The following is a 15,355-nucleotide window of genomic DNA, read 5'->3' on the forward strand; positions in this document are numbered from 1 at the left end:
CTACTTCAGAACTTAAAGAAATGAGACTTTTATTACAATACTATGAATAAACACAGTTTTAAAAGAAATTCTGACATTTGTCCATAATTTTATTAAATAGTGAGCTCATTTTGATGTGAAATTAATACTAATACTGATCATATACAAAGATAAGGAGACAAGTATTCAGCAAGTACAAAAAATATTTTACAGAACAAAATTGTAAGAAATTTCACAAAACAGTCATTTAATTGAACTTTTCATAGCAGATCGGTACTAAAAATTATTGTACAAAATTTTTTCAAAATAGGGGGAGGGATTACACAAATAATGAGGTTAATGAGCACAGAGACAAACTCTAACATCAAACAGTTTGTTAAACTTTGTAGTTTCATTCCTTTAACTAACAGCATTTAATAACAAAACATTGTATGACCAAATAATCTCTCGCATAAATACAATAGCAAATACGCACAGTTTGAGTTCTTTTAAATTCACTTTCACATGAGATTTTGCAAATTTAAGTAAAATTGCGTAATTCAAAGTTTGGAAATAACTAGTTTAAATGGTTGAAGAAACTCCAGTCCATTTAGGGACAAGAGCTGGTGATAATATCAATTGCTATACAGCATGATTTGGGGGGGGGGATTCAATAGAAGTCTACCTACACTGGTGTGCAAAAATTAAGGACGAAGTCGAAAAATTAGCGTATCAGCTGAACGAAGAGGCAGAGCAGACAGAAAGACCAATCAGGAGATTAAGTAAGGTGATGTACGGTAGCACATGAGCAGATATGCAGGCAGACGTAATGGGGGAGGGTCTGAGTTGTATAAAGCATGTTGTCGGTGTAAGATCAGTATTTCTGGCAAAGAGATTGCACGCCGTATAGCAGTTAAAATCATACCGAGTTGCTGCTTCAGCGAGAAATGGCGAATAATCAATCTGTTAGACGACATCTGGATGCTTTTACCCAAAGTCGAATCATTGGGATGTTGGAGGAAGGCCGCAGTGTGACAAGTGTGGCTGCAGAGTTCGGAATTGCTCACAGCATCGTTTCACAACCTTGGAGGCAATTTCAAACTACAGGAACAGCTATCCGGGGGTTCTATAGTGGTCGTCCACGAGGAACCACACCCGCAGTTGACCGTCTTTATATTGTCTTACAGGTCAGAAGAAACAGGCAGCAGACAGCGGGAGAAATCGCTAGACACACGACACAGGCGACTGGACGACCGATATCGCGTTTTACCGTGGCCAGAAGACTGCACGGTGGTGGTCTGTTTGCACGATGCCCTATACGGTGTGTACCTCTAACGCCTGCCCATCGGAGAAGGCGTTCTCTGTGGTGCCGGGAACACCGGAATTGGAGAGACAATGAATGGGGCCGAGTACTCTTTACAGATGAGAGCAGATTCAGTCTGAGTAGCGATTCTCATTGCATACTCATCTGGAGAGAGCGGGGAAGCCGCAATCATCCCTCGAACATCATTGAAAGGGACAGGTATGCAGGTCGCGGTGTTCTCGTTTGGGGAGGCATCATGCTTGGTAGTCGTACAGACCTTCACATCTTCGACGCAGGTTCAGTCAACGGGACCCGTTATTGTAACGAGATTCTTCTTCCATATGTGGGTCTTTTTTAGAGGCGCTATGGGTCCGCAGTTCCTTTTCATGGACGACAATGCACTATGTCATCGCACAGAGCTGCCGAACAGCTCTTAGAGAGTGAGGATATTGAACGTATGGATTGGACGGCACGATCTCCGGAACTCAATCCCATCGAGCAAGTATGGAATTTTCTAGGCAGACGCTTGGCAACTCGTACCTTACCACCAGTAACGATTCGGGAGCTTCGATTGGCGCTACAAGACGAATGGGCAGCAATGCCTCAACAACTCATTGATACCCTCATTCTCAGCATGGGCGGACGCTGTCAAATCTGCCTAGCAGTCGGGGGAGATCATATGCCCTACTAAAGACCGGATGTTTCTCGCTGGACACCCATCACATGGATGTTTCGGCCTTCAGTAACATTGCGCTCCATGCTACTTCTTTACTAATAATAAAGCAGAAAGTCTCTCTGTCCGGAGGATGTCTGTAGGATGTCTGTGACGCGCATAGCGCCTAAGCCGTTCGGCCGATTTTCATGAAATTTGGCACAAAGTTAGTATGTAGCATGGGGGTGTGCACCTCGAAGCGATTTTTCGAAAATTCGATGTGGTTCTTTTTTTATTCCAATTTTAAGAAAAAAAAAACTATCATAAATTACGAAATGATCATAACGTGGAACCGTGACATGAGCACAAGCCAATTGGCGAGATACGAAATTATCATAACGTGGAACTGTAACGTCGGTACAAGCCAATTGGCGAGAAAATTCACCATACATTATTTGTAAATATACAAGCGAACCAAAAGACCTTTAATTTGTCTATTACGGGCGAAGTCGTGCGGGTACCACTGTTTTCAATAAAGCTTCTTTTTATCCCTCTGATTTCTCTTTTAGTAAGTGTTGCTTACATTACACATGTCCTTACGTATTGGGGATCTTACGGTATTAAATGTGTTGATTTGGAAAGCTTTTGTACAGAGTTATATTGAAAAAATCGTCTTGTCCTTAATTTTTGCACACCAGTGTACAGTTTGACTGTAGTGGGCAAGTAAACAGCAGTATCTGCAGAAATGAGTTTTTGAGGTATTCTAAGAAACATGTTTTGGATTCCATACTAATGCTAATGAAATGTTGGAATTTGACAGTTTTTTCTTGCTTTATTTTCAGTGGATGCCAAATAATCGAGATTGCAGGATTGCTAAAGTACAATAAATGACAAAAATGCAAAAGAAAAACCTGCAGATACTGTCCCTCACCTTCTCATGTCAGTATAATATTTGTTAGGATACACCCATGTCAAGGTAGGATAAAGCAGTGTTGTTGTGATCACTGAGAAAGTAGCTCTACCTAACTTTTCAAAAATCACAGCTGTATAGGACTGCTGGATTTATGTACGAGTAAGACATAGCTGGTATTTAATGCTAATATATGCCATTCAAAAGGCGGTGATATAAAACTAGTATTACAATACCACATAAGGTATAAAACCACAACAGTAGAGATCCTAAATACAGAGAGATTGGACAACATCAGAATAACGGCCATCTTATGTCCAAGCAGGCTCACTCTCCGTAGAACGTAATGCATCTTCTGCCCCAAATATCACTGTACATTGTATCGAAAAAAATGGAAGTTAGTTATGATATTATGAAATGCAATGTGCAGATCACAAATATCTATTTGTTTTCTATCTTTATGAACAACTTTTTGAGAAAAAAATTTCTTTGTAAGCACAGTGACAATACGAAACGATTGGTGCTGGATTGACAGACTTGGCCCTCACTCCATTTGATGAAAATACGAGGAGAAAAAAAATCAGTCTGATCTTTAAAGATTTCATGTCCTACATTCCGTGGGAAAGCTAAAAATTCACACGGCGCAGCATTTTGAGCTGACAACACTTGGACTAAACATGGCGGAGATCTGCGGGCCATTGTCCGATCTCTCCGTATAGGATCTCTACACAACAGCGGACAGCTTTCCGCATCACCTACTAGTTTGGACTGCTGTACACAGCACTCTCTATCAGATTCCCACAGAGTATCCAGATATCCATTATACTGCCAATGCTTTTACATTGTTCCACTTGAAACCTCTTCAAAATTTTCCTAGACATCAGTCTTATGAATCTCAGGCACCAGGAAAACATGTAACTACTTATCAGACAAGTTAGTAAAAAAAATTCAGTATGGCATGGTTTTTGAATGATTTTTGTTCTTAAAGAACTAATCGGCAAGGCAAAACTTTTAGTCCTCATAGCAACTCGGGGTTTGGGATTTGTCAGACCTTGTATATTGACTAAAGCACAACCCTACCAAAAGTATAGACATTGTGTCTATAATTTTAAGAGCAATAATTATTTTGCAATGTCTTAAAAATAAAAAAATAATAATGATTGACAGAACGACAAATAGCAATCTAAAATACGCTACAATCATTTAAAATGAAAGGCAAAATATGCATGTAATTTATATTATGAAAAATCAGCATTAGAAGCACGAAAAGCAACTAAACTTGCAGGTTTTGGATTACAAAAAGACATTTTTGCATTGAAAAGATATGAGAATGTAAATGAAAAGACATCAGACAAAAGCAGTTGAAAAAGTTGTTCCATGAGAACCCAATACAAGTCTTGGTACTTAAAACTTTGTGCTTCCAATGCTGATTTTTTTCTCCTCTACTTTTCAGCACAGAAATAAACGTTTCACTTTTAAATTCATATCATGTATTATCATCCTTCATATCTATAGGGTATTTTTGTTCACTTTTTAGAACTTTCTTAGAGAAATTCTAACATGCTTGTAGTCCTATCAATATTATAGTTTCATTTATTTTTTCATTTTACCTTAAAATAAAAAATTAATAATTTAATTTTTAAGTTCTTTCAAATATCTCATTGCATTTCAAAACACTATACATGCAGATCTATAATTTTAGATATTAACAAATGGGTGATAATTGTTAAGAAATTTAATTTGATGGCATTTACTAAAACCTAAACCAATAGAATACACCGAAATACACCGCTAGCTCAGTCACTCCTATGTCGTGCTGATGAGTGCTATTAAGCACGAAACTGCAGTCATCCGCTGGAATTGACTGAGTTGGCGGTGTGTTTCATGTATCTCTGCCTTAGCCTTGGCTATAGGGCAGTAACTTACTGAGCAAACCAATGGATTAACATTTTATCATTTAATCAAATCACCAATAGTTTCACAGAAAAAAGAATTTCCGAGAAAGAAAGTTTGAAATGAATTTCACAAGTAATATTAGTGAACTCACTATTCATACATACAAAACTTGAAAATATATTTCTCAAGTCAAGAGTAGGTAAAAATTATAAAATCCCATTGATAAAAAATTGAGTTGCTTAGCGTGTCATATTTCATATTGTGTAGCAATAGTGCAACAATAACAGTTTGGTGTCACATCTCATGTTTTGAATTATATATAAGCATTTGTTACAGTTAAAGTTGTGCACATAGGTGTGAAAACATGTATGAAAAAAAATGATTGATCAAATTGATATAGCTAAATTTTACATTTAAAAAAGTTTTTCAAAATGCCTTCAACATTTCAAATAAAAGAAAAAATATATAAAAAATAATTATTATTTAATGACAAAACTTGTGCTAATTAAGTAAGAATACATTTTGTAGCTTCACAGAAGCAAATAAGGATGAAATGTCGATTTAACAAAAGTAAACAATTAATAAGTAATTATTAAGTCGAATCTCCACTTGCATTACCAACATGTGAATGAGCTTCTTCAGGTCCATATAAATTTCCTAGATTTCTAGCAACAAAATTCCAATATTCTTTTCTAATTTTATCATGTTTAGTAGCTAAAGAATTACAAAGCTGAAACAAGAAAGAAGAAAATCATTAAAAAAATCATCAGAAGAAAAATGACAGAGAACATTTAAGAGTCTTTTTTTTTTAAGCTGGACAAAGTGAATGGAGGCTTGATAGTTAACACCTTCAATTTTCCTGAAACTTTCGGGATATTTTACTAGTATGGTGATAAGAAAAAGTGAATCTTCTTTCCTCTCTAATTTGACTTGTTGGCCCACCAGTGGAAGTCAAAGTTTTGGGTCGTGAGAAAAAAAAGCTAAATATATGATTGCTTTGTTTCAAAAGCAATGAGTGAACCAAACGAATTCTTTTAAATAAAGATACTACTTGATACTAGCTACATACTAGCATAAATATTTTGGGGGCTCACTTATGGCTTTGAGCGCAAAGGTCAATTGAAACAGCTACTTTTTTTGCATTATTTTAGGCCCGGATATCTGCTAAATCCTTGAGCAACCCTCGGAAATAAGTATATGACTAACTACTCACCACAGTATAGTACTAAGAAAAATATAAAATTGCTTTCTTTTCTCTTGGCTTTAATAGTTAAATGGTCTCAAAGTCGATGATTTTTTAAAAATGCCCAAGTTTAAAGGTCAATAACATTAATCGCGACGGGTCAACAACTTTGGGACACAGCTGTAGTTATAGTCCGAGTGGTGTAGTTTAAGGTCCAGGTTAGAAACCCATGGTAACTAATCAACTTTAATTATGCAGTCTCAAAATTGATCACTTGAAACAAAAAGAATCACAGTTTTAGGTCAATTACTCTAAAATGCTTTAGTCAATAACTTTGAGCAAGAGCTTTAATTATGCTCTACGTGATGTAGTTTTGTACTCATGTCAGAAAACCATGAAATCTAATCATCTTACGGTCTCAAAAATGATGATTTCAGTATAAAAGAGCGTTTTTTTACGAGTTTATATGCGTGCTATTAAAATCTTATGAGCTCAAACTCACATAAATACCAGAACGAATCAACAGCCAAATGTACTTTAAGCTCCCAAAATTTCATGCTTCCAGTGTTATAAAATTTCTTGTAACCTAGACCACAACATGGCAATTCTTCTCACAAAGCTGATCTGCCATTTTGGAGCACTATATTTTGGAAATCATAGATACTCAGGATTTGGATCTCAGAAGCTGAAAATTTGCATAGGTTAGTTTCAAAGACATCTCTACACCTCTATAAAATTTCATCCCATTTGGGGATGATCAAGCAGGGACAATTTGAGAAATTTAGGTCAGTTGACGCGGAAACACCTTGTATAAATAACATTGTGACAATTCACATGCATCTTTTGTTATTTTTGACCTTAAAATGATCATAAATCAATGCTATATTTTAGGAAGAGGATTGCAATTGGGTAAGAGATTGAGTTCATAGTTACAGTAGAATTTGCATATACACTACTTAGTAATAAACTTTTACAAATCAACAAATTTATTAAAAAGGCTCAAAAGTAAAAATATAAATATAATGTAAAGAAAAAGAAAAAAAAACACAGGTTTGATAGACAATAACAAAAGATGCAGGTAAAATGTGCATACTGATTACATCAGAGTGATTCCACGTCAACTGACCTTATTTTTCAAACTGTCCCTGCTTGATCATCCCCGAATGGGATGAAATTTTATAGAGGCGTAGAGATGTCTTTGAAATCAACCTGATGCTAATTTTCAGCTTCTGAGAGCCGAATCCTGAGGATCTAGTGTCGCCAAAATAGTGCTCCAAAATGGTGGATCAGATTTGTGAGAAGAATTGCCATGTTGTTGTCAAGGTTACAGAAAATTTTATTATACTGGAAGCATGAAATTTTGGGAGCTTAAAGTACATTAGGCTGTTGATTAATTCTAGTAATTATGCGAGTTTGAGCTCATAACATTTTGAGTAGCACGTATATAAACTAGTGAAAAAAAGCTCTTTTATACTGAAATCATCATTTTTGAGATTGTTTAATTAAGTAAGATGATTAGATCTCATGGTTTTCTGACATGAGTCTAAAACTACACCACATAGAGCATAATTACAACTCTTGCTTAAAGTTATTGACTCGGGTGTTTTAGAGTAATTGACCTAAAACTGATTCTTTTTGTTTTAAATGATCAACTTTGAGACCGCGTAATTAAAAAAGTTTATTAGTTGCCATGGGTTAACCTGGACCTTAAACTACACCACTAGGACTATAACTAGAGCTGTGTCCCAAAGTTATTGACCCGTCGTAATTAAAGTTATTGACCTCTAAACTCGGCCATTTTTAAAAAATCATCAACTTGAGACCGTTTAACTACTAAAGCCAAGAGAAACTAAAGCTATTTTATATTTTTCTTTGTACTATACTCTCGTGAGTAGTTAATCATATACTTATTTCTGGGGGTTACTCATGGCTTTAGCAGATATCCGGGCCTAAACAAGGCAAAAAATATTTTAAAAAAGCAGTTTCAATTGACCTTTGCCCTCAAAGTCATGAGTGAGCCACGAAAGTATTTATGCTAGCATGTATCTAGTGTCAAGAAGTATCCACATTTAAAAGAATTGGCTTGGTTCACTCATTGATTTTGAAGCAAAGCAATCATATATTTAGCTCTTTTTTTTTTTCATGACCTTAAATTTTGACCCCAACTCAAGGACAAACAAATCAGTTTTTTATAAAAAAATAAACTTCACTTTTTCTTATATTAGTACAGCTAACACATCCTGAAATTTTTACAAACGTTGAAGATATCAACTATTAAAAGTGTCCAGCTTTAAAAAAAGTGACTCTTAAAATAGAAGTAATTGAATAAGATGATAAGAAACAGTGGATAATCAAAACAATTTGGGGAAAGAAAATATTTTTAAGTCAACAATGCAAATACCAAAATGTATAAATTTAAAAAAAGGAACTACAGTAAACTCCATACTATTTGCAAGTCTCTCGGGGGGGGGGGGGGGGGGGGGGAGAATAGTTTACTCAATTAACTGAAAAATCAAGCAATCTCAAATGAAGTAATAGAGAAAAAAGGGATCATGAATGAAGAAAATGTGGTTTTGCAAAAGGAAATAAATAGATTTTTTTTCCCCAAAAAAAACTGTAAATTTTAAAGTTTGTGACTTGTTTTACATATTGCACAGAAGAGTGAGGTGCAGTTTAGCGAATGAATTATCTGAAATACACTTTTTCTTTATTATTCATCATGTACATTGGTACATGAAATACAATGATTTTTTTATGTACCCACTACATGTATTTTCATTGAATAATGTAGTAATGTAGGGGAAAGAGGGCCAAAATGAAATAGTTAAGATGACTGAGCTTTTTCAAAATGAACAAATTGGAAATTTGTTTTGAAAATTACAGAACATAAAGAAAGATCATTGTTTTTTTTTTTTTTTTTTAAATATAAAACTTGCACTGAAACAGGATTTTTAAATTTTGGCAGTAAATTTGCAACTTCAAAAAAAAAAAGTTTTTTTTTTGTCATAGGGCAAAGTAAAAAATCAAATATTTTTCTAATGAAATATTTTCTATTTGACTATAAAAAATATTTTTGATAAAATAAATCAGTAAATAAAAGGTTGAATGAATAAATGAAAAGATACTGAAATAATAAGTGAATAATTAAATAAATTAACTAAATTATGAAGAAAAATAAATGAGTGAGTAAAAGAGAGAGTGTGAATAAGAAAATAAATAAATAAACGAATAAATAAGTGAATTACTAAATGAAGGAATGTAAATGAATTAATTAATAAATGGATATGTAAGTGAGTTAGTGAATGATTGAATGAGTAAACAAAACAAACTACAGTCAATTTGCAATAACTCGAAGTCTGATGAGTCGAATATTACTATAACTTGAAGTTTTTATCCATTTCCGATCCCTTTATCTTTAATTCCATGCTAATTATTCTCAGTAACTCGAAGTTAACTTCCTTTAACTCCAAGTTTTTTCATAGATGACTTGAAATTTATTTCGAAAAAACGAAATAAAAAAGAAATATACATATAATTCAAGTGACTATGAGAGAAAAATTCATTCACCTTCACTTGCAATTCCTGCAGAATAGACCTCTAAAGGAAGGAGAACACCTGTTGAGCCCTTAAACCATTGACAGATAGACAAGCCCTTCTATTCATTCGCTATTGTATGCGCTGAAGCAGGAGTAAAATCGACAGTCTTATATCCGGGGGGAAATATCAAATAATTTTGCCGCCGTATACCACGTGACTGAGATCTTTGGAATTTCCGCGTTTTCTCCCTCTGTAGCTATTCTATGAGAGCGCTTTAGAACCATTCTTAAATCGGCATAACTCAAGAACTTACTGTAGAAATTGAAAAAAAAAAAGCTTATCCATGAATCAGTAAACTATGCGCTTGCGGGTGGCAGAAAAAAAATGTGCTAAAACAATTCAGGCAGAAGGTAAAAAATTTAAATCGACGACTATTCAAATCCCTATGAGAATTAATGCAGCTCTGTTAAAGTGTCTTCTGTGGAAGGTTGCAGTCACGTGATCTCCCCTCACTATTCCTGCGCCAACAGTCACTCCCACTTGCTTACCTATGAAACTAGCGGTAAGTCGAACTTCCAATAAGTCGAAGCTTTTGGTCAGTCCCTTTAGATTCAAATTATCGCGAATTGACTGTATTTCTCTTTGCCCTGCATGTACTTGATTTATTGTACAAAATATTTAAAATACAAACAAGCTTGTAAAAAACATTTAAAATACAAATAAGCTTAATATGAACTAAATTAATACTAAATTAGAAGGTATGAATTAATATTTCAAATGTTAATGACAAAAACTTTATCATTTTATAATTAAAAAAATCGACTTACAACAAAATATTATTTTTATTTAAAAACTTTATGGGTTATGCGCGAATTTGATCCACGGTACATGTGCTACCCAATTCTGTGAATAACTGGGAATGTTTATAAGTTGAAAAGGAATCTAGTTAAAAATAAAATGTTTTATCCTTAAATGAAAAATAAAAAAGTAAAATTACATTTAATAAAAAATATTATTTAACTCTATTTTCCATAATATACAGAAAATAAATTCTAATAAAATTCAAATATTCAGTTACTGCAACCTTTTAAGTTATAACTGAAGAACATGAAATACACATACATCTATTGCCTTTAAACAAAGTTCTTCATTAGCATTGTTTAAAAGGTTTTCTTCAATGCCATCAATAATGAAGCCTAACAAATGTGGAGAGCGACAGCCTTGACTATATAAATTATCTGTGAATTCTGTAACTTCAGGAAATTTTGATAATCCCTTATCTTGTAAAATTCTGAAAAGTAAACATATCACCATTAAAATTAAATTAGACATTTGAGGCAGGGATGCAAGTGGACTATTTTAAGTTTCGAGTAAAACACGTTTAAAGATCAGATCCTAGGTAGGCTTTTATTGAAATTTGTTTCTAAATCATGCTGTATAGCAGCACCTATCAGGGCTACTAGTACAATCTCTTGCCCCAAGACAGAGGAGAGGTTCACCTACCATTTGTACTGGTTATCTCCAAATTTTTAATTTTGCCACTTGCATCCCTTTGCTTTTCACTAACTCATTTGAAGCTGGTTAAAGCATAAATAAATGATACATTAAATAACAATATTAAAGCATAAGTTTGAATAATAAAGGTTAACCTTTGACCTTGTTTCAAAAAAATAAAGTTTTTTAAATTGTTTTTTTTTTTTTTTTTTTGCAACATTACTTTTTTTTCACTTCAAATTTCTATGCTCAAGCAGAGGTTCCCCATATTTTCCCCTTGTATTTCCCTTCCAAAACATGAAATAAATTGGGGCAAACATTTTGGGGAGTAATAAGTAACCAGGGTTACTATTTTGTCCAGTTTTTTTGTAAAAGGTCAGGGCAGCAGAAAAGAGTTGGACAAAATGGATGAATCGAACAAAATATATAACCACTGATTATATTCGATACATACAATTATTATGATGATGGGCAAACAAGGTCAAACGAGTGATAAGCCAACATGTTTGTTAGTCCATTTTGACAATAAACACCATTTAACTACATTATTACTCCATATGGCTTCCTGGTTAGTCAAAAAAAGACTTTTAGGGACCAAAACATATGTCCTGTTAGAGAATAAAAAATGCAACGGAAGCCCAGCACCTACTTAAAATAAACAAGTAATGTTATTCGTAAGTTTATGATCTGAAATACTATACATGTAAAATGTTGAGCACTAATTATAGAAAACATAAAGAACATCCCAAAAATGATATAAAATATAACACCATACAAAATTATTTACCCTCTTAAATAGTTCCATGGACTTTCATTATTAGGTGCTTTTTGTATTGCACTTAATGTATACCTGTAAAATAATGAAATGCATAAAAATAATATACTCAAATGCATGAAAATGTACAACATTGCAAGAAATTATTATATTCTTTCATTTAACTGAAAACAATATAAAATAGAAAATAATTAATTAAATGACTTTAAGCAAGTATTTGTTCCATAACTATCCAGAAAAATGGATATTACTAGTTAAAATAGCAGTCATTGAAAATTCTAGGCCAAAATCTAGTTAAGTTAGCTATGATCATTTAGATTATTTGTACATTGCAACTAAAGAAACTTAAAATTGACAATAATATAAACATAAAATTTAAAAACAGTAAAGTAGAAATTTTAATTGCTAAAAAAAAACTGAAAAAAGCAAGATGACTAACTTGATTTCTTGACTAATAACTTCATCAGTTAGTTTGAGAAATCGGCTAACAATGAAAAAACGCTGATTCCACGCTGAATTGTTACGAATATCTTGCTCAAGGAGGAGCTTGATGAAATCCATCTCATCTTCCCACAAATTAAACTGTTTAATGACCCATTGTCTAAAAAGAAAGAAAAATCCATCATACTTGATTGAAAAGCACAAACTATTGAATATTTAGAGGAATGTAATAGTAGTGCAATGTGGAATATTTAAGTTATAACTTACCTTTTTCAAAATGCATAAATTGAACATTTTTTTTGAAAATTACGGTATATAAAGAAAGAAAAATATATTTTGCATTGAAATATTGTTCTTTCTTTTTTGCAGTAAATTTGTAATTGTATAAAAAAAAGTAAAAGTTCTTCACTTTGCCCTGTAAAAAATTCCTATTTCTGTCGAAAAAATTCGTCAGAATTCACATCTTACTCCAAATTAATGGTTGAATGTCGACTCGAATAACTTGGATTATTTTTTGGTATTTTTAACTAAGAAAGTCAGCAGCTAATTTCTTACATAGGTTCAAAAGTTTGGTTGATAGAGTGGTAGTCAAAATTATAAAAACAAAAGAAAAATCCCTAAAATCCTGACTGTGTTTGGTCGGAAAGCTATGCAAATTGTATGACTGGAAACTAATGATAATAGAAACATGTTTAACTTCTTTTATTGGAAATACATTAGCATTTCGTGTTCATAGAATGAAGTTTTAATTTAGACATCCCTGTAATATGGACAAAATTATAAGTACAATTAGATTTGTGTGTTCTAAAAAACAAAATTTGCTTGTTCTTGCTTTGCACACTGCACTATGTAAGGATATAAATGCTTAGCAAACAATTGGAGACGTCACATTCTATTTTAACTGTCATACCGCTAAGTACTAAACTCAAAGCATTTGAAAAAAAGAAAGTGGTTGATTGAAAAACTTTGCAACTTACTGTACGTCAAATAACCGCAAATCTGAAAAGGTCATCTGAGATTGGTCATTTAGAGTTTTCTAAAAAATCTTGGCAAATAAGGACCACAAAGACAAACAGGTAGGAATTTTTCTGCTTCTGTGCTAGTGAGACACATAATAATTAGACAAGCTTGCTCCAAAAAACAAACATAATGAGACATTAAATGGGAATTCAAGTTTTGATGCTGTTCCTGAATTGTTCAACATTTTACAAAAAGAGAAAAGGTTTCATGATGTGAAACTAACTGACTCTTAAAAAAGTTCATAAAAGACCAAGGGTTGAGCGTGCCAAAAATGCATTGTTATGGATAAAAAGCGGGACTATGTAATATTTTCTGATGAGAATCAGTTTAATTTAGGTGGACTAGATGGTTTGTGCTGCTTCTGGTACGCAATCTCTCTGAAGGAAAAAAAATATCTCAAAGCGTACATTTGGAAGCGACTCAGTAATGGTTTGAGGAAGTTTCTCAACGGAGGGAAACTGGAGAAATATTTTTTGTGCAGGGCAGAATGAATTAAGAAAGTAATGTTGATGTACTGAGCAATATATTTTCAAACAAAAAACACCTTTAATTATGAGTTTAAACAACAATAGTTCCAGCAGGATAATTCTTAATTACTCGTTTCTCAAACCTCAAAATGATTTCTTTGTGCTTATTTCATAGAGCTATTGTAGTGGCCGGACAAAAGGCTCGATATAAGTTTAATGGAAACTTTGTGAGGTATTCTGGCACCTGAAGTATGAAAAAATTGTATTCAATATCGAAACAAACAAGAACTTATTTTTTCCATCGAAAAAGTTACAATAAAAATTTCCAAGAATATTCTTCAATTTCCATGACATCAAGACTGATGAAAATGACTGAAAAAAGGGGAGATATTATTGATTACTGGTGGTTTTCAGGGCAATACACTAGTTGTCCTTATAATTTAAACCTGTTTTATCAATGACAATTCGTTATTATTCATGGTAAAACATTTATATTTCGTATGTTCAAATATTCAGCATTCCACAATGATTTCTAGCATAAAAAGGCATTTTGTTTAAGAATTTTGCGTAAGGTATTTCTAAAATGTGATACCGGAATACTGGCATCAATACCAGTAGGTACTTGAAATTTTACAAAAAAGGCTTGAAAACATATTATTTCGTTGCGAAAATAATTCGTAATTTGGTACAAAAATTGTATTATTTGTGAAAACGTATTGTGAATCAATATAAAATGAAGGAACAAATGTCATAATAAAAAATAAATAAAAGTTAAAAAAAACTATTGAATTGTTCCTAAGCTCATTTTAGTGCTCAACTTTTCTACAGATTAAAATACTCCTAAATTCACACAGGTCGGTAGTACTGTTACCAATGTGCGATACACTTCCTCCAATTGTCTAAAAGTCCTTCACCTTGACATAATTCGATCTCTTGCATGTTACTTTCTGGATAAATCCTTTTGTATGTGTGCCTGTTTCTTTTGCATTGTGAATAGGTTTTTTTTTTTTTTTTTAATTTATAGTTAGGTGTAGTTTTTTTCAGAGAGACAATATCTTTCCAAAATTAACATCATTTTCTCTTGAGCAGGAGAGGTTTGTGTTTGCTTTTTATTAGCCCTTTGGTTTGAAATTTCCAATAAACTTGTCAAAATGTGATCTTGTTAGTTTCTCTTATTTGTTTTCGATTTCTTTTCAAAATTCTTTGCAATTATAATTATGTAAATATCTGAAAATATGTTTCAAGTTGATTATGCTTTACTTCTATGCAAATTTTCAAGGCACGATATAATTTCTTAATTACCTTGCCAAGTACAAAGCTAAATAGCGAGACTTTCAGTTATTTTTATTTCATGACATTCTACTAGATTGTGTTTTTGAAGCCAAATTTTTCCATCAATAGACTGATTTTCATTCTAGATCATGGAAAAAGAAATCTATATTTAAAATATAAGTAGATACTTAATAAGTTATAAGTAGATACTTATAAGTTAATTGAAAATTCTTTAACTGACACTATTTTTTATTTTTAGCTTTTACCAAAAATATTGGTATTTTACCTCAGCAAATACCGGTATGACGAAATTGCTCAAAATACTGGTATTCGGGTATTGCAAGCACTACTGGGGATGATACAAAATCACTGGATTTATCACATTTACCTAACACATAAAATTTGAGAAAAAAAATAATTTTTGCATTTTTTTCTCCTATTCTCTCT

At 32.8% G+C, this 15,355-nt stretch overlaps 1 protein-coding gene across 1 annotated transcript in view; it reads right to left on the reverse strand.

Annotated features, from left to right (window-relative positions):
- Positions 1-5,246: 5,246 nt before the first annotated feature.
- The window catches only part of LOC129225910 (protein farnesyltransferase/geranylgeranyltransferase type-1 subunit alpha-like), a 28,097-nt gene continuing 17,988 nt past the window's right edge, over positions 5,247-15,355 (reverse strand). The window contains exons 6-9 of the mRNA XM_054860443.1: positions 12,148-12,309; positions 11,721-11,783; positions 10,562-10,730; positions 5,247-5,449 (exon numbers count right to left, since the gene is read on the reverse strand). Of these exons, the coding sequence (XP_054716418.1) occupies positions 5,312-5,449; positions 10,562-10,730; positions 11,721-11,783; positions 12,148-12,309 (532 nt within the window). The 3' untranslated portion in view covers positions 5,247-5,311. The remainder of the gene's footprint in view (positions 5,450-10,561; positions 10,731-11,720; positions 11,784-12,147; positions 12,310-15,355) is intronic.

The sequence above is a fragment of the Uloborus diversus genome, chromosome 7, assembly GCF_026930045.1.
Source record: "Uloborus diversus isolate 005 chromosome 7, Udiv.v.3.1, whole genome shotgun sequence".
NCBI lineage: Eukaryota > Metazoa > Arthropoda > Arachnida > Araneae > Uloboridae > Uloborus > Uloborus diversus.